We start from the raw sequence: 24,025 nt of genomic DNA on the forward strand, positions 1-24,025 counted from the left end.
GCCTCTCAAACTACCACCCAGGCTCATGCCTAAAGCTTTGGTATTCTCCCTACAGTTATGAATACTGCAGCATGAGAATAGAAAGACATAGATTAGTTGTGCAAGAACTTACCATAACCTTAGATGTCCTTCTCTTCCATTTCCATGTTGCAGTATTCATTCCCCCCTTACCTTGTTTATCCTTCTTGTATGGCTTCCCCATAGCTCATCTCCATCCAAACAGGGCACAACAGGCACATACCTCTAAAAGGTGCCTTCTTGCGTGGTGGCATATGTGGGTGTGAAAAGCTTCCTTTCTTTGCTTCCCAGGGGTACTACTGTATGCGGTAGTCATTTCTGAAGTGGGTACGTTCAGATGTCACTTTTATAGTCAGTCAGTTTATGGCTCTGACAGCCAACATCGCACGTACCCCTGTTCCTAAGACTTTGGTATACTGGCTAGATGTCTGGTGCTGCAGGCAGCGACCTGCCAACAGTTATGAATATTGCGACATGGATGAGAAGGACAATCTGAGGTTATGGTAAGTTCTTACAAAACTACTCTAGCTGTAAGTCTGACCATCCTCCTCTGTAAGGCTATGGAAAGAGTCCTTGTGCAATTAATAAATATCTTGACTCAAGACCGTTCAGATTCATTTAAGAATATCCTGCCTACTTAAACTGGTAGATTTCTTAGAGAACACCACTGAAGCAATGAGTTAAGGGAAAGTCAGTACACACACTATATGTAGACCTCATAAAGGTGTTCAATACATTCCACATTCAGGTACTGTAGAAAAATTCTCCCAGTTTAATGTAACATGTTGGTTAGCAAATTAACTTGCAAACAGAAAGACCAGGAAATTAGAGTTGGTGGCTCTACATCCTCCAAAAGACCTGTTACTAGTGGTGTACCCCAGGGTTCAGTCCTTGGGTCACTCCTCTGTAGTATTTACTTCTTGGAGAGCAAAGCGGATTTTAAGGGTCAATAGCTGACTAAGTTAGCATAAACTCCTCTGATGACACCAAGATTTGGATGAGATGTTAAGCCAGTGTCCCATCTGTTTGAGTTGGTGGTATCTCATTTGGATGGAAAGGTCCCACTGTACCTATCGAAAAGAGTAGGGATCCTTTATTTATATACACAAATAACTCTTTTCTACAGAATATTTACATATTTATCTATGTGCAAATATATAAGTATACAAATCTGTTTACACATTCATAATTTCCTTTACAATCGTGCTACATTTTCATCCCCACTAGACCCCCACCCCTTTTTCCATAACCATCTGATTTTACTTAATCTTGTTGCTAAAATCTATTGTACCATTCAACATAATTTCATTTATTCTTTCATTCCATCTAACCTATAAAATAACTTTTTAGCTTTTTTTAACATATTTACCTTTGTTCTTATATTTTCCATACTTAATCAATTTTTGTCTTCAAAAAATCTTCTTTATGTAGTTTTCCATATAACTTGTTTACCCTTTTACATTTCAAAGCCACATGTTCCATAGTTTGTTCTTGACAATGTAAGCATATTTCTTCACTTTTCTTTTTATATGGCATATTACCTTTTGCTGGTGATTTATGTATTACCAGTCTCCACAAAAATTCTTAACCTTCTACTTTGATTACACCATTTGCTTTTTATTTTTATAGCTTTAATTTTTTCATCTGTTTGATTTTCCCATAGGTTCATAGGTTTGTACTAGGCTAATGGCCCTGGAACTTTTACAAGCCTAGCCCATAGGATTACCCTGGCCTCGTGTCACCCGACCTTAGTTCGCAGTGCCTCTGTCGAGTAGAGCCACTGGAGTGATCCCTGGGGTGAATTTTCTATTTCCCATCCACTCATCAAGATTTCTCTTGAAGAGGGCCAGTGAAGTGCTCTGCTTGACATGTATGGGAAGTCTCTTCCATAGCATGGGCTGTCTTTGGGTTATGAACCTGTCCCTCCAGCATGTTCTGTTGATTGTGGTAATGAGGTTGAGGTCTCTGGAGCGTGTGGTGCGGAGGGATTGGGATTTCTTTAGATGTAGCATTTCTAACAGAGCTGAGTCAGACATGGCTTTGTAAGTCAAGCAGAGTTTGCCTCTAAGTAGGCGGTATGAGACCGAGAATAGTTGGAGTTTTTTTGAGTCTGTCCATATTGGACAAGTTTTTTAAGGCCTAGGATCCTCTTTGTGAGGTACTTTTGTGGCCTCTCCAGTTGATGCGTGTTGCAGCTGTCTAGTGAGGTACATGCCAAATTGGGAATTGTACTCTCATTGTCCTAATGAGGGAAGAGTAGAGGGAGACAATGACCTCTTTCTTGACCACAGTGGCAATGTGGTGGTCAAAAGAAAGGTTGCTGTCAACCTGTGTTCCCACATCTCTTTTAACGTCTTCTGTGTTCTGTGGGCTACCATCGATGTGGTAATTCATGGGAACTGGGTTTTTTCCCAAAGGGGATGACGAGACAGTTTTTGACATTGAACTTAAGGTCATGGTTCTGACACCTGTCGTTGGTCTCAGTGAGGCCTTTCTGTAGGATGTCACCATCTCTTAGGGCGTTAATGGCTCCCAACTTGCAGTTGTCTGCGAACTTTATCAGCCAGATTCCCTTCGTGTTGGCCTGGATTTCAGAGAAGTCGATACCAAATGGGAGAGGACCCAGGACCGATCCCTGTGGGACTCCACTTGACTGGTCTACAGTCTGACTTGGAGTCAGCTACTTTCACACTGTGGGTGCTATCTGTGAGATAGTTTGCAACCCCACCTAGTGATGTAGGGGTTGATGCCTAGCTTAGTGAGTTTTTCTGCGATTCCTGAGTGGGGAATGATATCAAAGTTCTTGGCCAGATCAAGGTAGGCTGTATGAACCACCTTGCCTTCATCCACAGCTCTGGTGACTGACTCAAAGTTGTTGACCAAGTTGAGCAGGCATGATCTACCCTTCAAAAAACCAAACTGTGTGGGTTCCAGAGTTTGGAGATCCCTGTATCCTTGTTTATTAGGTTAAGACAGGCACTGGGAGGCAATGAAGAGTTACCGAATAGCTGGGTAACTACAGCAGAGCAAGTAAAGGAGACTGCTAGGAAGGTGCTTGGTGTGACATCTGGACAGAGGAAGGAGGACAAGGAGACATGGTGGTGGAATGAGGAAGTACAGGAGAGTATACAGAGGAAGAGGCTGGTGAAGAAGTGGGATTGTCAAAGAGATGAAAGTAGACATGAGTATAAGGAGATGAGGCGCATGGCAAAGAGAGATGTGGCGAAGGCTAAGGATATGGCATATAGAGAGTTGTATGAGAGATTGGACACTAAAGAGGGAGAAAAGGACCTGTACCGATTGGCTAGACAGAGGGACAGAGCTGGGAAAGATGTGCAGCAGGTAAGTGTGATAAAGGACAGTGAGGGAAACGTACTTGCAAGTGAGGAGAGTGTGTTGAGTAGATGGAAAGAGTACTTTGAAGGGCTGATGAATGAAGAGAATGAGAGAGAGAGAAGGTTGGATGATGTGGGGATAGTGAATCAGGAAGTGAAGCAGATTAGCAAGGAGGAAGTAAGGACAGCTATGAAGAGGATGAAGAATGGAAAGGCTGTTGGCCCAGATGACATACCAGTGGAAGCATGGAGGTGCTTAGGAGAAATGGCAGTGGAATTTTTAACCAGATTGTTTAATGAAATTTTGGAAAGTCAGAGGATGCCTGAGGAGTGGAGAAAAAGTGTTTTGGTACCTATCTTTAAGAATAAGGGTGATGTGCAGTGCTGCAGTAACTACAGAGGGATAAAATTGATCAGTCACAGCTTGAAGTTATGGGAAAGAGTAGTGGGAGCTAGGTTAAGAAGGGAGGTGATGATTAGTGATCAGCAGTATGGTTTTATGCCAGGAAAGAGCACTACAGATGCAATATTTGCTCTGAGAGTGGTGTTGGAGAAATACAGAGAAGGTCAGGAGGAGTTGCATTGTGTCTTTGTGGACTTAGAGAAAGCATATGACAGGGTGCCTAGAGAGGAGTTGTATTGTATGAGGAAGTCGGGAGTGGCAGAGAAGTATGTAAGAGTGGTACAGGATATGTACAAGGGTAGTGTGACATTGGTGAGGACTGCGGTGGGAGTGACAGATACATTTAAGGTGCAGGTGGGATTACATCAAGGATCAGCTCTGAGCACTTTCTTATTTGCAATGGTGATGGACAGGTTGACAGATGAGATTAAACAGGAGGCCCCGTGGACTATGATGTTTGCAGATGACATTGTGATATGTAGTGAGAGTAGGGACCAGGTTGAGGAGACCCTGGAGAGGTGGAGATATGCTTTAGAGAGGAGAGGAATGAAGGTCAGCAGGGCTAAAACAGAATATATGTGTGTAAATAAGAGGGAGGGTAGAGGAATGGTGAGGATGCAGGGAGTAGAGTTGGTAAAGGTGGATGAGTTTAAGTACTTGGGATCAACAGTTCAGAGTAATGGTGAGTGTGGAAGAGAGGTGAAGAAGAGAGTACAGGCAGGGTGGAATGGGTGGAGAAGAGTGTCAGGAGTGATTTGTGACAGACTGGTACCAATAAGAGTGAAAGGGAAGGTCTACAAGAGGGTAGACCAGCTATGTTATATGGGGTTGGAAGGCGGTAGCATTGTCGAAAAGGCAGGAGTCAGAGCTGGATGTGGAAGAGTTAAAGATGTTAAGATTTGCACTGGGTGTGACTAGGATGGATAGGATTAGGAATCAGTATATTAGAGTGTCAGCTCAGGTTGGACAGTTTGGAGACAAAGCAAGAGAGGTGAGATTGCATTGGTTTGGACATGTGCTGAGGAGGGATGCTGGGCATATTGGGAAAAGGATGCTAAGGATGGAGCTGCCAGGTAAAAGGAAAAGAGGAAGGCCTAAGATGAAGTTTATGGATGTGGTGAGAGAGGACATGCAGGCAGTTGGTGTGAAAGAGCATGATGCAGAGGACAGGAAGAAATGGAAACAGATATCCGCTGTGGCAACCCATAACTGGAACAGCCGAAAGAAGATGATGATGATTAGGTCCATGATGATGTGTTCCATAGCTTTACATATCAGACTTGTCAGGCTAATGGGGTGATGGTTCCCAGGGTCTGTAGTTGCTCCTCCTTTGTGGAGAGGGATGACTATAGCAGTGCACCATTCAGTAGGGAGAAAGCCTGAGGTGAGGCTGTGATTGAACAGGGCACACAGGTGAGATGCCAGTTCACTCTGTAGTTCATGTAGAACACAGCCAGGGATATTGTCAGGTCCCGTAGAAGCTGTATTCTTGGCCTTGGACAGTGGTGTTTTAACCTGTGCAGCAGTAATACTGGGTGCCTGGCAATCTACTGGTATTGTGATTGGTCTTTTGGGGGGGGGGGGGTAAAGTTGGCACTGAATCTGCCGGCCAGTATATTGGCAATATCTGTTGGATCGGTATAGGAGGTACCATTGTACAGTAGCTCAGAGCAAATCTGGGTATTGCCTTGGAGATTCTTTACATAACTATAGAAGGCCTTGTGGTTGTCTTTACTATCTGCTGCAGTTCTGTTTTCATAGCTAGCTTTAGAAGATTTGATGAGGGATCTCAACTTTTTGTTGAGGCTGATAAGGGAGTTTTTCCAGTCTTGGGACTTCACCTTATTCCGCATCAGTTTCCTTCTTTTGTTGTAGAGTTTGTTTGTGGCAGGGGACCACCATATTGGCTTCCTTTATTTTGAAAGAGAGCATCTTGGTTCTGTTTAGTTTGGCGAGATCCATGCATTTGTGTATGTGTTCGTACAGTGCATTGGTGTATGATCCGGCGGTCATGCAACTGTTCTCCATTTGCATGGGTGCCGTGAAGTTAGCCACCTCTGTTTTTAGGAGCCCAAAGTTAGCGTTGGAGAAATTTTTGTGGTGGTTACCTTTGCGGGTGATTCGTTTTTGGGCAGATCTAAACAGGGAGGAGTTGACTGTTGGTGTAGAGCAATGGTCGCCCATGTTAGTAATGGCAAGGTTAAGGATGTTGCTACTTCGAGGGTGGATAAGAACAAAGCTGGTCCAGGGCATTGGAATTAATGAATTCCAGGAAACTTTGGGCAAGTGTATTGGTACATGAGTAGTTTTCCCCGTTAATGGAAGGGTAGTTGAAGTCCCCACAGTATGACAGTGTTTGGTTGGATGCTAATATTCTCTGGGATGCTTAGGAACGTGGAATGTGAGTCTTGGGACATGGTTGGGGACCTATAACAGGCTACGACCTGAATCACTGTCTTACCTAATATTAGGTAAGTACGTGAAGTATCTCTTAAGCGTTATGTTGGGCTACCAGTCTGGAGGTGTGGGCATCCTTTATGAATATGGAAACACCACTGCCTTTGGTGCTTCAGTCCAAGTTCTGGGGCCAGAAGGTGTGGAATGAGTTATAGCCTGGTAGTGCAGTGGTGCCTTCTGCTGCCTTGAACCAGGTCTCTGTTACAGCACAAATGTCAATGTTCTCCATTTTAAGGAGTGCGAGCGAGTGCATTTTGAGATTTAGACTTCTAGCATTGAGCAGCATGACCCTCAGATTGCATTTGTTTGTAACTGTTGTGGTGGTAATTTGTTCTTTGGAACACCGCCTAAAAAAGGCACTATATGGGTGGTAAGAGCCTTGGCCAGTGTCTGGAAGACCAGGGGTGACAGATACAGGCCATCTCTGGCAAAGCATCGATGTCTGTCAATCATGTCATCCCAAGCAGATACTGGATCCCCTTAGAATGACAGCAGAAACTTAGCCAGTTGTTGAACTCAATCATTTTCTGCTTGTACTGTGGTATCATTCTGGGTAATGGTAGAATGCTTCTCAGGGCTAGGTCATACCCGCCTGGGCTACAAAATCCGAGAGCTCCTCCATGTCTCTCTTCATGTAGTCCAGGGAGGTACATCTGAGGTCATTCACTCCTACATGTACAATGACAGTCATATTTGTACCTGTTGTTGAGGGACCTGAGTGAGTGCGTTATGTGGCAGATCCTGGCACCTGACAGGCACCTAACTGTTACTTTCTCCTTATTCAACCTAATCAGTGGGACATCAGTGTGCCTCACTATCGAGTCACCTATGACTAGTGTGCTGGGCATGCTGTTTTGCCTTGGGGGCTTCGGTTGAGTGGTACACTGTTTAGGAGAGTTATGTGCATAGTGGTTAGTGTTGTGTTTTGGTGGTGCAGTGCGTTTCTGCCTTGGAGGTCTCTACTGTTTGGGTAGATTTTTTTTGAGAGCTTCCACTGAAGGTGGGTGTGTGGTTTGTGATTTTATGTGAAGGCAGTGCTAGTGTGTGTTCTGGTGGGCTGAGAGTTCCATGTGGTGTGGTGCAAGCGTTGATCTTCTCCTCTTGACCAGCTATTCCAGTCTTCGCTGGAGAGTGCGTGGCTTCCAATTTGGATATACAAGTGCATCTCTCGGAAGTCTGAGTGTTGCGAGGTAAGAGGAGAGGGTTGTCTGTGTACATGAGGCAGTTGCTACATTGCTTCAGGATGCTCAAGTTCACCAGGTTAATAGGAGAAAGCACAGGGAACTGACCTTTAGACATCTGTCATTATATTCGTATACCGTACTTTTCTTTTCCTATGTCATCAGTTTTTATTTTCCGCAAAGCTATTTTTTCTTGGTAACATTTTATTTTTTCATTTAAACACTTTTTTTCTCTCTTACTGATGTTCTTCATGTTTCACTGTTGCAGTCATCACATTTGGGTTATCTGCTTGCAGTAGCCTTCAGTCGGCCTGATTATCAAAGTCTTGGGTCCTGTGTCGGTTACTGTCTCATCTTCCCTGACATCAGGTAGTCAGGGGTATAAAGCATGCAGCCGACGCCATTACATCAGTCTTTCTTGCCATGCAGTGCCCAAAGCAGAAGCAGTTCGCAAGTGCCGGTCATCTGACTCCTGAAATTTTCGTTTTCAAGTTTCAGAACCAAAGTCTTCAACTAAAGCTAAGTACCCCATTGGGGAAACTTTTTCTTGCTCTAAACCGATGTCAGTAAAAGTCAATAATTGTGTTTCTTGTGGAAAGCAAATACCTTATAAAGATTTTCATTCCTACTGTATTCCTTGGCTAGGCCCTGACCACGACATACTTCGCTGTCGGTTTTGTGCCTTATTTAAACAAAGAACTATTCGTCGTCGGTGTAGTTAAGCTTCTAAATATTTTGGTACTTGGTTCAATTACCCAGATATGGCTTTGGTAAGCCACCCGACTACCGACATTCTGAAAAAACACAAAGATAAAGACAGAGACAGGCCACCTAGGTCCAAAGCTGCTGATGACACTTCTCCTAAGCTAGTCGCCAGTTCGCCGGTACTCAGTGAGGCACTTTCACAGCCCCTGATACCCGCTACTTCAGATTCGCAGACCTCTACTGAGACCCATTCAGAGTCCAGTTTACCACGAGATGCTTCAACTGTGGAACCTGCGGATGTCGCTACCTTGGATGGGTCCAGAGCCGCTGTGCAGGCACCGGCTTCTGAGGGTGTGTTCAGGCCTACTGACTTGCATATTAAACCAACACAGTCTTCTTCTTCAAGGCATAAAACTCGATCCATACCTAGAAAACCGACGCCCAGACCGCATGGTCAGGCCTCTATGCCTAAACAGATAAGAATGGCTGAAGACCTTATTACTATAATCAGGGGAAGCCAGCTTTCCCCCTCTAAGAGACCTAGGACTGAACTTGCTTATGATTCTTCTGATCAGGATTCTGAAATTTCTGTTTCCTCTGATGACCAGGATTTACCCTTATCTACCTATGAGGATTCTGATGCAGAGGACTCAATTCCATCTACTTCCCCTCCAGAGGATTTCTCTCTTGGTGAAACCTTGCATACTCTTGGGGAGCATTTTCACTGGGAAAGCCAGGATTACTCTTATTCTAAAAAGAGGCTCCTGCCCCAACACAGGCCTTTAGCTATCCCTCCTGTACTGGACATTGTTGATGATGCCTTTTCGGAATATTGCTTGGCCCCTGACTCCTTACCTCCTGCTCCCAGAAAAACAGATAAATATTACAGGGTTCCTGACTCTCACAAGCTCTCCTTTAAAAATCCAGATGCGGATCCTGAGACCATTTTGCAGGGACCCAAGGGCATTAAGGCTACTACTGCCAAAAATCCTACCCCTTCTGGTAGAGATTCCAGGGCGCTGGATAGATGGAGTAAGAAGGTATACACTTCTGCAACCTTGGCCATTAGGGCCTTAAACTGCCAGTTTCATATGTTAAAGTATCAGCAGCATATTATTGGATTGCTTAAACAGAAAATGATGTTGATTCCTGACTCTCCTGAAAATAAGGATTACAGGATTTAATGCATTCTGCAGAACAAGTTGGAAAACAACTTTGCAATATGGTTTTGATTCACTAGAGGCATCTTGCAAGGCTGCTGTCACTGGGTCTGTACTTAGAAGGCATGCTTGGCTTAAGGAGCAATTTTTGCCAGATCATGTTAAAGCTAAATTACTGGATGCTGCCTTAAACCAGGACCGCCTGTTTGGCAACAAAGCAGTAGTAGTACTTAAAAAGATGGAGGAAAAAGCTAAATCTATGCAAACTGTTAAAGATTTCGTGCAAGTACAGCCTCCAAGATTTAGTAGGCATTAGCCCTCTTAAGAATTGGTCCTTTCCTGCCTCTTCCAAGCCTTCTCAGTCCAAACCCAGAACCAGCAGAACACTCGGGCTTCAGTCCCAAGGTACGCACAGGACTAAGCAGTGGGAGGCTCCCACTTCCAAATCAGGGAGTAGTGAGACTCCCCCCTATGGTAAACTGTCTCAGTGACTTAACTTTAAAACTTCCAAGCCCTGCTCAACTGACTGCTCCTTTAGGGGGAAAGATTGCTTTGCAGGCAAAAACCTGGGAATTCATTACCCCAGACAAATGAGTTTTAAATATAGTTTCCCAAGGATACAGATTCCACTTCCACACTTTACCAACCCCAAACGGTTGGCCAGACCTACCCCCAAGTCAGTGGGCAGAGACTCTATAAGTTCTCTCTCTCTCTCAAGTATAAGGGCTATTCAGACTGTCCCAGAAGAGGAAAGGGGACAAGGTTTCTACTCAAGACTTTTCCTGGTGCCCAGAAAAGACAGCTCATGGCGTTCTATCCTGGATCTCTCTATCCTAAACACTTTTTTGGTGATTTCAAAATTCAAGATGCTAACTCTTCACCAGTTGCTTCCAATGCTAGGCAAGGATGCCTGGTTGGCAACACTGGATTTAAAGGAAACCTACCTGCACACCCCATTCAGGGAATCTTGCAGAAGATTCCTATGCTTCAAAGCAGGCTTCATGCACCATCAGTTCTCTGCACTGTCCTTTGGCTTATGTACTGCGCCCCGGAAATTCATAAAGTGCCTAGCTCCAGTCATTGCCTTTTGCAGGCAAAGAAATATTCAAATATACCCATAACCTGGACGATTGTCTAATTCAGGCAGAAAGCCAGTACATACTTTTGAATCATGTGGCGTTTGCACAAAAGGTGCTAACTTCTCTGGGGTACATCATAAATGAAAAGAAATCACATCTTATACCCTGCCAACAAATTGTATTCCTGAGAGTAAGCTTGAACACAACTTCCCAGGTGGCTTTCTTCATGCCAACGAAACAAGTTCATTTGACAGCTTACTTCAAACTAATGGCCACAAAGACCCTGCTATCTGCAAGACAAATGCTGCAATCCTTGGGGTTCATGGCCTCCTGCATTCTCCTAATTCCATATGCAAGACTGCATATGAGGAAACTACAATGGTATCTAAAAAGCCTATGGTGTCAACATTTTCAGGATCTAGAAGCAATGATTCCTATCATACCTTGCCTACAGTTAGAGTTCCTTTGGTGGGCAGAGGCCTGCCACCAAAACAAGGGATTGCCATTCACTATACCCCCTGCCACCCAAACCCTAACAACAGAAGCATCAGACTGTGCTTGGGGGGCTCACTTGGCAGGGAAGTGCATTCAGGGCAAATGGAACCCAAGTCAAACGCACCTGCATATCAATCAAAAAGAAATGTTAGCTGTACAGAATGCTGTGACAGCCTTCAAGTACCACATTCTTCCAGGACAATTAATGGTAAAGATGGACAACACCACTGTTATATGGTACATAAACAAGCAGGGGAGATCCCACTCATACCCTCTCTGCAGACTAGCCATGGCTCTGTGGAACATAGCCTTGAGCTACCAAGTGCACCTACAGGCTCAATTCCTGCCAGGAAAGCTATATACACTGGCAGACGAACTAAGCAGAAATCTCATGGACCCACACGAGTGGAAACTGTAACCAAAGATATTCAACTTGTTGAGAAACAAAAGGGGGGAGCCCAGAGATAGACCTGTTTGCCTCCCCCCCAGAACTACCATTTGGACAAATTCTGCACAAGGACTCCCCACAAATAAGCTTGGAAAGTGGATGCTATGTCCTTCACCTGGGAAAATCTTATCAGTTTATGCATTTCCTCCTCTGCCTCTCCTCTCCAAGGTACTACCAAAGATCAAACAGGAGAAACCAAGGATGATACTGATCGAACCAGACTGGCCACACCAACACTGGTATCCCCTCTTGCGCGGTGTGTCCCTGCTGGCGCCATGACACCTGCCTCAGACCCCTACCCTGCTGTCCCAGCAGGAGGGCCAGATTCTGCACCCTCAGCTTCAAACCCTGAACCTGGCAGCCTGGCTAATTACCTGATCTCTCCGTTACCATCACTCAGTAAACAAGTGTTGGGTATCATTCTGGAGGCAAGGAGGCCTAGTACTAGAAAATCTTATGCTGAAAAATGGAAAAGATTCTGTTCCTGGAACCAAACTCAGGGGATGGGCACAGCAGCGCCCAATTTACCTCAGATTATTCAATACTTAACTGAAATGCTTCACAAGGGCCTTTCCTTTTCCTCCAAAATTCATGCCTCAGCCATTTCAGCTCATTACAACACAGAACCACCCCTCTTCTCTCATCCACTGCTCAAGCAGTTCCTCAGAGGGGCCAGAAACGTAAGACCACCCAGGAGAGCTCCAACTCCAGCCTGGGACTTTAACTTTGTATTGGAAAAACTCACTCTAACTCCTTTTGAGCCAGCTGCAAGTGCAGAGTTGAAATTCTTTTCTTGGAAAGCAGCCTTCCTTTTAGCCATCACTTCAGCAAGAAGAGTGTCTGAATTACAGGCCTTTATGGCAGTGGATCCTTTCATCATCTTTCATGCGGACAGGGTGTCCCTCAGGACCAATCACTCCTTCAAGCCCAAGGTAGTATCCAGTGCGGCGCTTAATCACTCCATTCATTTGCCAACCTTATTTTCTAATCCACAGAACAAAGGGGAACGTATACTGCACTCTTTAGATGTACACCAACAACTTAGATTTTACTTGGACAGGACTAAACCTCTCAGGAAATCTGAACAGCTGCTGATGGCATTTGCTGCAGGGCAGAGGGGGAAGGCCATTTCAAAGCAAACCATTTCTAAATGGATAGGCCATTGCATTCATTTCTGCTATAAGCACCATGGAAAACCTATCCCACAGGGGATAAGACCACATTCAACCAGGGCTGCATCTACCTCTGCAGCCTTTCCTCAGAGGTGTCCCTACCAGGGACATCCTAGGAGCTGCTACTTGGAGTTCTGTACATACTTTCACCAAGCATTACCATTTGCCAATTCTCTCTAAACCCAGAGCTGGCTTTGCCACTGCAGCCTTGCATGGCCTTATAGCTAATTTCCTCCTCCCATCCTTAGCTTTGAGAATCTACCCAAATGTGATGACTGCAACAGTGAAACACGAAGAACATAGTACAGTTTGTACACTTACCATAAATGTAGATGTTCGAGTGTATTCACTGTTGCAGTCCTGGTTACCCTCCCTCCAGCCCCCTGACTTATTTTGGCTATACCTCTATTCCTTTTTACTATGCTTAAAGCTTTTTGGTGTATTTGCTTTTTTATTGGAGGTGTAACCTTGTATATATATTTAATTGCTTCCCATTAGGGGGGCACCTGACATCTGGGGCAAGAAAAACTAATGTAACAGCGTTGACTGCATGCTTTATACCCCTGACTACCTGACATCAAGGAAGTTGAGAGAGCAACCAACGCAGGGACCCAAGACTTTGATGATCAGGCCAACTGAGGGCTACTGCAAGCAGATAACCCAAATGTGATGACAGCAACAGTGAATACACTCAAACATCTACATTTATGGTAAGTGTACACTACTTTACTTTTTTTTTTTTTATATACCATACCCGAAAATTTATCATACTTATGTTTGTACAGTTTTACTACTAATTTCTCATCTTTTCCATTTGTCCAATTTAACACCATGCAAATTTAATGAAGCAGCATATTACCACTGGGTTAACTAACCTTAAAACTGCCTTCTTTGCGTATATGCAAAACTCCTTAATTTACTGGGTTTAAGCAAGAGCCCCTTATAAATGGGAAAAAAAACTGCAATAATTCGTTTTCAACTTTTCAAATACTGTTGGAAACGCAAGTACACTTGCTAAATATGCTGTTTTTTTCTCATCAGTGCTGAATTTATCAAATAAGCCTTTTTTTATGAATGATAATTTGTGTTCTCCAGAAAAGACATATTTGCTTTATTTCTTCTATTGTTTTTCCCCATTGAATTCTACTTGCATCTTTATTCACAAATTTTATACCTAACATAGAAATTTAATTCATTTTAAAATATATACCCCTAATCCTTACTACTTCTTCTTCATTTGGCTTTTCCTGGTTAGGGGTTGCCACATCGGATCACCTGTCTGCTTATGATTGGCAGTGGAGTTTTACAGTGTCAAGTTGCCAGTCCGGTGCCCAACCTTCCACAGAAGGCGCACACATGCATGCACTCACGCCTAGGGCCAATTTAGAGTGTCCAATCCACCTACTGCATGTCTTTGGGATGTGGGAGGAAACCGGAGCACCCAGAGGAAAGCCACACGACCACAGGGAGGACATGCAGACTCATAGGTTCATAGGTTCATACTAGGCTATCTGCCCTAGGGCATTTATAAGCCTAGCCAGAGTTGTGTGGTTTTCACCACCCCTTAGGTTGAAGAAATACTATACCCATTAGTTTGCCGTGCCTCTGTCCAGCAGTGATACAGAGATGATCCCCGGGGTAAACCTACGATCTCCCATCCACTGGTCAAGATTCCTCTTGAACAGAGCCAGCGAGGTGCTCTGTCTCACATGGACCGGGATTCTGTTCCACAGCATCGGGAGTCTCTGGGTGATGAATCTGTCCCTCCAGCACGTCCTATTTATATCCGTGTTGAGGTTTAAGTCTCTTGCTCTTGTGGCTCTGGTGGATTTGGATTTTTTGAGGTGGGGCATGTCCATTAATTCCGGGTTGGACATGGCCTTGTATGTCAGGCACAGGTCACCTCTGAGCAGATGGTATGCGACTGAATAGAGCTGGAGTTTCTTCAGTCGGGCAGCATATGGCATATTTTTGAGCCCCTTTATCCTTTTGGTGAGGAACTTTTGAGGTCTTTCCAATTGCTGCAGGTGTCTGGTAAGATACATTCCGAATGGGGCATTGTACTCGATCATTGGTCTGATAAGTGAAGAGTACAGGGAAACCATGACCTCCCTTGATCTGGATGTGAATCCCTTCATAATCAGGTGGGCAATGTAGAAGGTCCTCCTAACCACTTTGGCAATGTGAGTGTCAAAAGAAAGGTTACTGTCAACTTGGGTCCCCAGGTCCCTGATAACCTCTTCTGTGCTTAATGGATTGCCATCTATGTGGTAACTTGGGGTTACCTTGTTTTTACCAAAGGGTATGACTATACATTCCACACAGACTATACACTCCACACAGAAGGCAACCCAGCCGAGAATCGAACTGGAGAACCTCTTGCTGTGAGGCAGCAATGCTAACCGCTGCACCACCGTGGCCGCCCTACCACTGATCCTTACTACATCACCTAAACTTTTACTTTTCTCTATTTAAAGCCACCTCTGTAACCTCTAATCACTCATTTGTACAAATAATTACTTTTATCCAAATTGTTTTTTTTTTTTTTTTGCAATTATAATATCTGCATATGTTAACAGAACTGCAATTTTTAACTCTTCAGGTGTTATATACCCCACATTCATCATTCTGTAATTTATTTCATGTACTATCACATTCATAACCAATATAAAGAGTATACAACTCATTGGACATCCCTGTCTTACAGCACTCTTCATATGTACCTTTTGGGCTTAACCAGCCATTTACAAGTATTTTTACTTTGTTACTATACGCTGACATACATAATTTCCTTACTTTCTCACTTATATTATATTCTTTCATTATTACCCATAAATTTCATGTAAAATTGTGTGAAATGCCTTAAGGTCTCCTGTCATGATTTTTGCTTTTTCTTTTCTGTTTGTGATATCTACAATCTTTCTATCATTACTGATTCTTGATAGCCCTTCCTCCTTTATACTATAAATGTTATCTCCCGTAATATTTTCCATTTTAGTTTCAAATCTCTTGTGTTGTTTTAATAAAGATAATGTAATCAATATTCGGTGTTAAGTCTCCATTGTTTAATTCTGTCTTAACTTCTTCCATATGAATTTAAGTATTCCACTATATAATGCTTTATATAAAAAAGTCATTTAATCATACATTCAAAGTCTTTAAAATATTTTTTGCCAAGTCTCTTAAATTTTTATACATTCTGTACCCTATTCCATCTGGGCCTGCAGCTGAATCTATATTTACTTGTCCTAACACTTTATCTAGCTTATGTGAAAAAGTCCCCTTTTCCAACTCTTTCTGTTAAATTTTTGCTTTCCATGTTTTTTCCACATCCTCATTTTTTCTTTAAACATTTCTTGTACGTATTGTACAACACTGTTCGTAATCATTTTCCTGAGTTCTTTCTTTTTCTCCTTTTACATTTTTCTCTTATTACCCTACCATCTTCCTTGACTAATTTGCTTAAGTAACTCAATATTTCTCTTTTTCCCTTGCAAAAAATCTTTGCTTATATAGTAATTCTTGTATTTTTTTAATTTCTTTCATATAATTATTTTTCTTTGTCAGAGTACTTTGTCATTATGGTCTAAATCTTCCAGTGCATCATTATGTTTTTATATTTTTCTTTCTCTACTCATACTGCCACTGTAAAAAATATATATATTTTCCTTAAATGTCTACCATTCAGAAGTTTTTATAAAATGTTCTCATAGTAATGTAGTCTTTCCATAACTATATTACTAATTTATTTCCTTTCTTATTCCATGCTTTCTCATTTATCCTTTTTATTCATTTGCTTTTTTTATACATTTCTTGTTTTCTTTTATCTGTAGCCATCTTGCAAGATGATCAGAAAATCCTATTTCAACTACCTTCCCTTCTCCTATAGCTAAACCTTCTGGTACTATAAAATCTATTTCAGTTCCATACATATCATTTTTGTAAATCCATGAATTATTGGTCCGAAGTTTTAACATCCCACATCTTATAATTTCTAGTATTTTTATTGTATTATTTCCTTTTTCTGCTTGCATCTTAAATCGCAGCGTCTCCTGTTATAATATTCATATTTATCACTACATAGTCTAAAATCTGCCGAAGTAAGCTTTCCTTTTCTTTACTGTTATTATAAGTATATAATTCTATATACTTGCTCCTTCCATTTTAAATCTGCAGTGGTCAGTCTTCCCATTGTTTTGCTAAAGTTGCATCTGTTATCTTTACTGTATTTCTACAGAATATGGCTGTTCCAGAACATCTCTCATTTTCTGAATTCCAGATTCTTTCCTCCCCATGGTTTCACTAATCTTTCTTCATTTGTTAATCTTTTGTTTTGTAATATAATTGCATCTACATATGTATTACCACTCCAAAATTTCTAGTAGTCTTACTATATTTTAATACTATTCACATTTACAGAAAGCACTGTAAAAATTTTCATTTTCCCTTTTCCTTAGATTCATAGTGAATTACTAGGCTAGCTTTCTTAATGGTCCATTTTAAAGCTAACCAATTTCCTTACAAAAGGAGAAGAATCAAACACTGTACCTTGTGTCCGAGTCAAACATCTTAACCATAATCTTTAGCTGTATATATTCTTTTTACATACATTTCCTTTCTTTTTTCTATTTTCTTTTGTAGTTGCCCCTTTAAATTGTCTGTCTACCTTTTACCCCTTTACCAATGGAATTATTTCCTTTTACAACCGCCCCAATTTGTCTTCATCACTTATTTCAGAACCTTCTTCTGTCCTCTCTACTATTTTTTGTTGTCTAATTTTTCTTGTATTTCAACTACTACTAAAATTTCCTTTGTTCATTTTCTACCCTTTCTTTTTCCTTACATTTCCAACAAATATAACATTTTCGTTTCACATTTACTTATCAAATGTCCTTTCCCCCCAAAAAAAGCATGTTTTGGGTTGTCCCTAGTACTTTACAAAACCCTTGTTCCCCTCCCCATTTATCATGCTTGGTATATGTATATTTTTTTCTTTCTATTTTTAGCACAATATTACAATACCAGCCACCAGTCCATAAACCCCTTTTGTCATAAACTTTTGCAGTGTCCAGTACTTTTAAGCTTTCAAATTTCATTTCAATGTCTCTTTCTGCTTCTGTTCTAAATTGTAAATCAATCTTTTTTTTTTGTTTCCCTATTAGATGCTTTTGTAACATAAAGATTCCATGGGTAATGGTATTTCTTTTTTTCCACTCTCTCCAAGAAAATTTTACAGTGAAAAAAACATCTCAAATATAATGTCACAAAATGTCTGTTAATAAGAAATGTTCTTGCCTAATATCCTTTTATGCCCAAAGGAGCTATTAAATTGTACTGCACTTCATACCTGGCATTTTCTAAGTCTTGTTTACTTTGAATCCTTGCCACATGCATTTGTTTTTCATTTTCTTCTGCCTTTTCTGCTGCTCTCTTTTGCCTGCTTTTACTTTTTCTGCATATGTTTTCTTTTACATCTCACCGCTGTTCAGGATTGTCTCTGCATTCTCCTTTCGTATTTTCTCCATAACATCCCTCAGAAAAAATCTCCTTCATTTTCTGGCTCACTGTGCACCACCATTTTTTTTTTAAGTAAATCATCCCACTGCCCTCCTGACTGGAGGGTTGTAATTATACACTCATCATTTTCTGATTTATCTCCATCAAACATGTTTCTTTGAAACATTTCCTCCGAATCCTCCACGCATTCTCCAGTCTTGATACTGACTTTCTCCTTCATTTCTTTCACTACTCCATCTCCTTCCCTGTTTCTCCGGGCCACCTCTGTGCCTGGAACGGAAACCAGAAGTGCTCCTCCAAAATGGGTCACAACAGTGATGAGCAGCTGAAGTTCCCTGATGCGCTGGCCAGATTTCTTCTAGTAGTACAAATACCACCTCAGATCGCCGCTGAAAAGAGGCCACTAGCCTAGCAAGACTAACTCTGTCAACACAATATAAAGTAAAAAAGATTCTCCAAGAGGGCCTTTACCACATAGACAACTGGTGCCAAAACCATGGACTAAACTTAAATGCTAAGAAATGTTTAATAGTGTCTTTTGGCATGCATGACCACCCTTGTAACTGTCGCATTGACAGCGCACCTCCTGAAAGTTGATCCTGTAGAGAGGGATGTGGGAACCTAGGTCAACAATGGATTGTCCGTCCGGGTCAGGTCACTGATGATAATTGCCCCCTTTCAGTGTACCTCTCCAAGGTATTGGCACAGCTGGAACAGCAGCAGTGTTTTCTCACTAAAAAAGGGCCTAAATCATAATAACTGTGCAGGCCATTTCAAAGTCCATGTTCTCTGTATCTTACATGCTACTAAGAGGTGACCTCTGCATTGCATTTAGAGTCTCAACAGACTCTATGCTGTTAGCCTTGTTACACATTTGTAAGTCCAGCTGTAGCATAAACATCCATTCAAGGGATTTCAGTCTGTTCTGTGACTTAAGCAGAACATGTTGGAGGGATAGATTTTTATCATGGAGACTACTATTCATATTAAACAGTTTTCCACTTTGAATAAAGGAAAGTACTTCTCTTCACTCTATTCTAACGAAATGAAGACTGTATAGGAAAGAGTAAATTTGCCATCTACTCAGCATCCATATAGCTTATGGAAAGGAGATTATTCATACACAGAAGAAAGGCTAAAAAACTACCGTGGGAATGTAATGCTAGGTTTAAGATCCTCATAGGTCAGTAGCCTAGCAAGTACATATGAACCTATAAATGAATTCTCCTTGTAAAAGAGAGAGAGAGAGCGCATGCTCATGTACCATTTGCTTCGCTATTTCTTGCACACTTCTAAGATAGATTTTGCCAGTTCCGCAGCAACATTCTATGTTTTGTGTTTCATTTTGGACTGCTCTGCACCTTCTTACGCCCCGTTACTGCCACAGCTGCCAGAAGTGAGGTTACTTGTTGTGCTGAGGTCAGGCTTTACTGTTCAGTTTTTACTGTTCTTTTATAACATTAATTCGGCCTAGTGCTTTTCACTGGTACCTCTCTCATTATGTGCCTGATTGGTAGTCTGGCAGCAGCAGAGAAGAAAGGCATCTGTAGAGTCCTTTTCTGTTGGGTCACACCACCACCACTTTGATCCACTTGCTGTTGAATGACAGGCGATCTTTTAGTGTAGTACCTAAAGTAGGTGTAGCAAGCTGTTTAGTGGAGTGTAGTCACTTTATGCAGTTTGCTTAGTCTTATAGTGTGTCGTTCAAATGTTCAGGGATTGCATCTAGGTTTTCCTATCTGAACTTGAGATTGTGTATTAGTTTTCCCACATATTCCATCCAGAAGGCACAGATATAGCACTTTACTTTGTTGATGGGACTGTGATTTCAGTCAAGGCAGAGACATAAGGCTAGCTTGACCTGTACTAACCACTTCATGCAAAATACTCAGATTTTATTAAGTGTTCATTGGTTTATAGTGATAGTGTGCTGAATTTATACAAACCTGTCTCTCTTCACTGGCCCATGTATTCACTTAGTTCTCAGTCCTTTACATTTTAAATTGGAATACATACAAAATATGCATTATGCAAATATGTGACTTTGTACTGAACTGATGCACATCCTAGAACTACTATTGAGGTGTTGCATGGTTCATTGCCTCTGTCAGAATCCTCTGGCACATTTGTTAGTAACATTTTTGTGTAAGTTATGTATTTGTGATCTCCTCTGAGCTACAGCAGAATGGCATTAAATATACTGATCCCAAGGATATTGCCAATATCTTTGCAGATCGATTTAGTGCCAACTTCATCCCCTAAAGGGCCCATCTCAATACCAAAAGATTGTCAAATTGTGGTAATCATGGCCACACAGGTAGAAACTGCACTCTCCAAAGCTAAGAATACAGCATCCATGGGACCAGATGACAACCAGGGCTGTGTACTACATGAACTACAAAGTGAACTGGCACCTCACCCAAGTGTCATGTTTAATCATAGCCTCACCTCAGGCTTTGTGCCCACTGAGTGGCGCACAGCTACAGTTATCCTACTCCACAAGGGGGGATCCACCTTTGATCCTGGGAACTACTGTCCCATCAGTCTGACAAGACTGATCTGCAAGGGCATGAAACGCATTATCATGGAACTTATAAACAAAGACATTGGCAACCTTCAAACAATGGACCACACCCAGTTTGGGTCCGTGAGGGGCCGATCTTGTCTCCTGAACCTGATTGACTTCTTCGAATCAATCTCCAGAGCTGTGGACGAGGGTAAGGCAGTCCACACAGCCTGTCTGGACCTTGCCAAGGCCTTCAACACCATCACCCACTCTGGAATCCTAGATAAACTTACTAAGCTGGGCATAAATCCCTGTGTCACTCGATGGGTTTCCAACTGGCTTACTGCCAGAACCCAGACTGTAAAAGCCAACTCCAAATCCAGCTCCAGACAAGTGGCGTACCTCAGGGTTCAGTCATGGGACTGCTCTTGTTTGGCATCTACTTCTCTGAAGTACAAGCCCAACACTAAGGGACTCTGGCTAACAAAGTTTGCAGATGACTGCAAACTGGGAGCCATTATTGAATCACCAAATGATGTGGATATTCTACAAAAGGGCCTTACAGAAACAGATGCTTGGTGCCAGAGCCATGGGCTCAAGCTTACTGGCAAGAAATGTATAGTTATCCACTTTGAGAAAAAAACATATACCCATGAATTACCACATAGGTGGCAGAACACTAAACACCGAAAGTGTGATGAAACTTGGGGACACAGGTGGACAGTGGTCTCACCTTCGATAACCACATCACCACAACAGTCAGGAAATCCTACTATGTGGCACACCTCATCACTAAGGGCTTTTCATCCAGAAAAAAGGAGGTCATTGTCCCACTGTACTCATCCCTCATTAGACCCATTGTAGAGTGCAACTCCCCATTTGGTATGTACCTCACAAGATACCTGCAACAGCTGGAAAGGCTGCAGAAATACCTCACGAAAAGAATCACAGGCCTAAACCCAGATGCCCTATGCTGACCATCTAAAAAAAACTCCAGCTATACTCTGTGGCATATCGTCTACTCAGAGGCGATCTCTGCTGAACATACAAGGCCATGTCAAACCCTGAGCTTTTGGACATGCTCTACTTAAAGAAATCCCTCAGAGCCACACACTCCAGGGTTCTAAACCTTGTCATCACAATGAACAAAACATGCTGGAGGGATAAGTTCCTGACCCAGAGACTCCCCATACATGTCAAGCAGAGCGCTTCCTTGGCCCTCTTCAGAAGGAACCTTGATGATTGGATGGGAGATAGGAAATTCATCCCGGGGATCATGTCAGTCACCATGCTAAACAGGGGTCCAGGGAAGTTAATATTGTGGGAAGAAATATCCAGGGAATTGTTATGGCTAGGCTTGTATAGGCCCTAAGGCCGATAGCCTAGTACCAGCCTATGAACCTATGTAGATGTGGACTGCAGTCTATTTTCCAGTTAATAGCATTCTTTTTCTTCCTCTTGTACTATCACGTCTTAGCAGTTGGTTTGTTGCCGTTTGTTTTATAGTACTTTATTGCGGTCTTTCTGAAATTATTTTTGCCCTACCTGTTTTTTTTTTCTTGGTGGCATGTGTGTGGCGTACCAGAACCTACAAAGGATTAGGCATGTGCAGTTGCCCCCATGCCACTGAAAGGATTCCTGTCTGCATTGCTGGGAAAGCACATGCCATGAGAGCTGTCTTACAGACCCCCTCCCCCAAGACTCTTCCTTCATGGAAGGTAAACATACATCAACCACACATTCTTTCCTACCCTGTCTGGGTACACAACTGGGGCCTCTGTGGCGAATTTGTCTTGAGCCTGCAATGGCACAGGTTGATGACGGCCTGTTTTTGTATTGATAGACCCTGCTTTCTTTTGTAACATAACCTGTGTGTGTGTGTGTGTGGGGGGGGGGGGGCACAGAAGTTTGTTTTGTCATTTTTTCCTGAAGTATATTAATAAAAGTAAAATATTTTTATGAATTGTTACTAAATGCGTTCTCTTACAACAGTCTCGAATGGAGGATCGCTTGGACAGACTGGATGATGCCATTCACGTTTTACGGAACCATGCTGAAGGTCCTTCAACAAGCCTAACTGGGGGAGAAATTCATAGCTTGCTGGCAGCAGCTCATAATGGGCCAGTTGCAAGGCTGAATTCCAGTTATGGAGCAACCAATCTTGTATCAACTAGTCGATCGACTTCAATGGTATTACTTTTTGTGGAAAATTTTGTAAATTTGAAGAAGAAATTATTTTCATAGCGTTGCAACTACTGTAGTCAGTAGAAGGTGCTAAGATTTTGTTACAAGTGTAGAAATTCCAATTTCTGTTAATGTTTGGTAATGTCTGTTTAGCACATGGTGAGTCTTGTTTAAAAAGAAATTCTTAGACAAGTCCGGTGCATTTACTGTTTTGAGACTATTGCTGAAAAATCGCACCTGGAGCATTTTGTCTTTGTCAATGGCCTGACATGTCATGGTTTGATCCATTGTGGAAAACTTAAAAGATTTCTGCTTTCCAAAGAGAATTAGATAGTTTGTGCACAGTTTTCCGTATGTGTAATAACTATCAGCAGAGGTAATTTCTCTCTCAAACGGTATTAGAGGTTCAGGTATTAGATGGATATACTCTCACTTTTAAGTGTCTAGCTAGTGCAGCTGTGTGTACTGTGACCTGAATGGATTGAGTTGTGGAAATTTGGGGAATTGGTTTGCATATAGAATATGTTGCATGTTAAGTAAAGCTTTAATGCATAGTTGTAGAAACCACAAACCATTTACACCGAGCACCAAAACTGTACAAAATAAAATAAAATAGTGCTCGAGCCTGGACTTCACAATAAGCTCCACATAACAGTCCGTAACCAGTAGAAAAATGTTTATTATTGTACATCAATAAAAAACAACACTTAGATTGAAGCATTTGTGTTCATACATCCATAAAAACAAAATCCAAGTTTAGTGCTTTCATCCCTTCATTAAAACTCTAGGACATCATCAGAACTAGTTGAAAGAGGAAATGAGGTCACCATTAAATAGTTCAAAACGTTAATTGATACAATTAATAAAAAGGTGTATCCCTCGAAAAATTTTACAAAAAATGTATAAAAACAAGTTATTATACAACTATATATAACAACCCATGATACATACGTTATAAAAATGTGTATATAAAAAAAGTATGCGCAAGTAAATGTATGTAAGTAAATGCCCCTTAAAATTTTAAATATTTTCTTTTTAGTATTGGTGTTAAGGACGAATACTCATTGAGTCCTGGGGCCTTAGTAGCATTCAACTTAATAATCCAGTACAATTCTGTAAGATCTATACTTAGCTCCCACCAACCACCCCTAGGACTTCTAGGAATGATCTCCAAAATTCCAAATTTGAAATTGGGGAAGCCATGGCATGTTAATGTATGCTTAAATAGCGCGTTGTTACCATTGCCCTTAGAAGTGGCATATTGGTGTTCATATATCCTAGATTTCAATGCCCTTTCAGTCTTACCAACATAATATTGTTTACAAGTTTGACAAACTGCGATGTACACTAAACCTCTACTGTTAC

The 24,025-nt window shown here is 41.9% G+C and overlaps 1 protein-coding gene across 4 annotated transcripts in view; it reads left to right on the forward strand.

The window, feature by feature from the left end:
* The window catches only part of TCF12 (transcription factor 12), a 1,980,472-nt gene that overhangs the window by 1,816,119 nt on the left and 140,328 nt on the right, over nucleotides 1-24,025 (forward strand). For all 4 annotated transcript variants that reach the window (XM_044078972.1, XM_044078971.1, XM_044078973.1 and 1 more), the window contains one exon: nucleotides 22,469-22,666. In XM_044078972.1, the coding sequence (XP_043934907.1) occupies nucleotides 22,469-22,666 (198 nt within the window). The remainder of the gene's footprint in view (nucleotides 1-22,468; nucleotides 22,667-24,025) is intronic.

Source organism: Protopterus annectens, chromosome 7.part1, assembly GCF_019279795.1.
Source record: "Protopterus annectens isolate FY-2018-M chromosome 7.part1, PAN1.0, whole genome shotgun sequence".
Classification (NCBI taxonomy): domain Eukaryota; kingdom Metazoa; phylum Chordata; order Ceratodontiformes; family Protopteridae; genus Protopterus; species Protopterus annectens.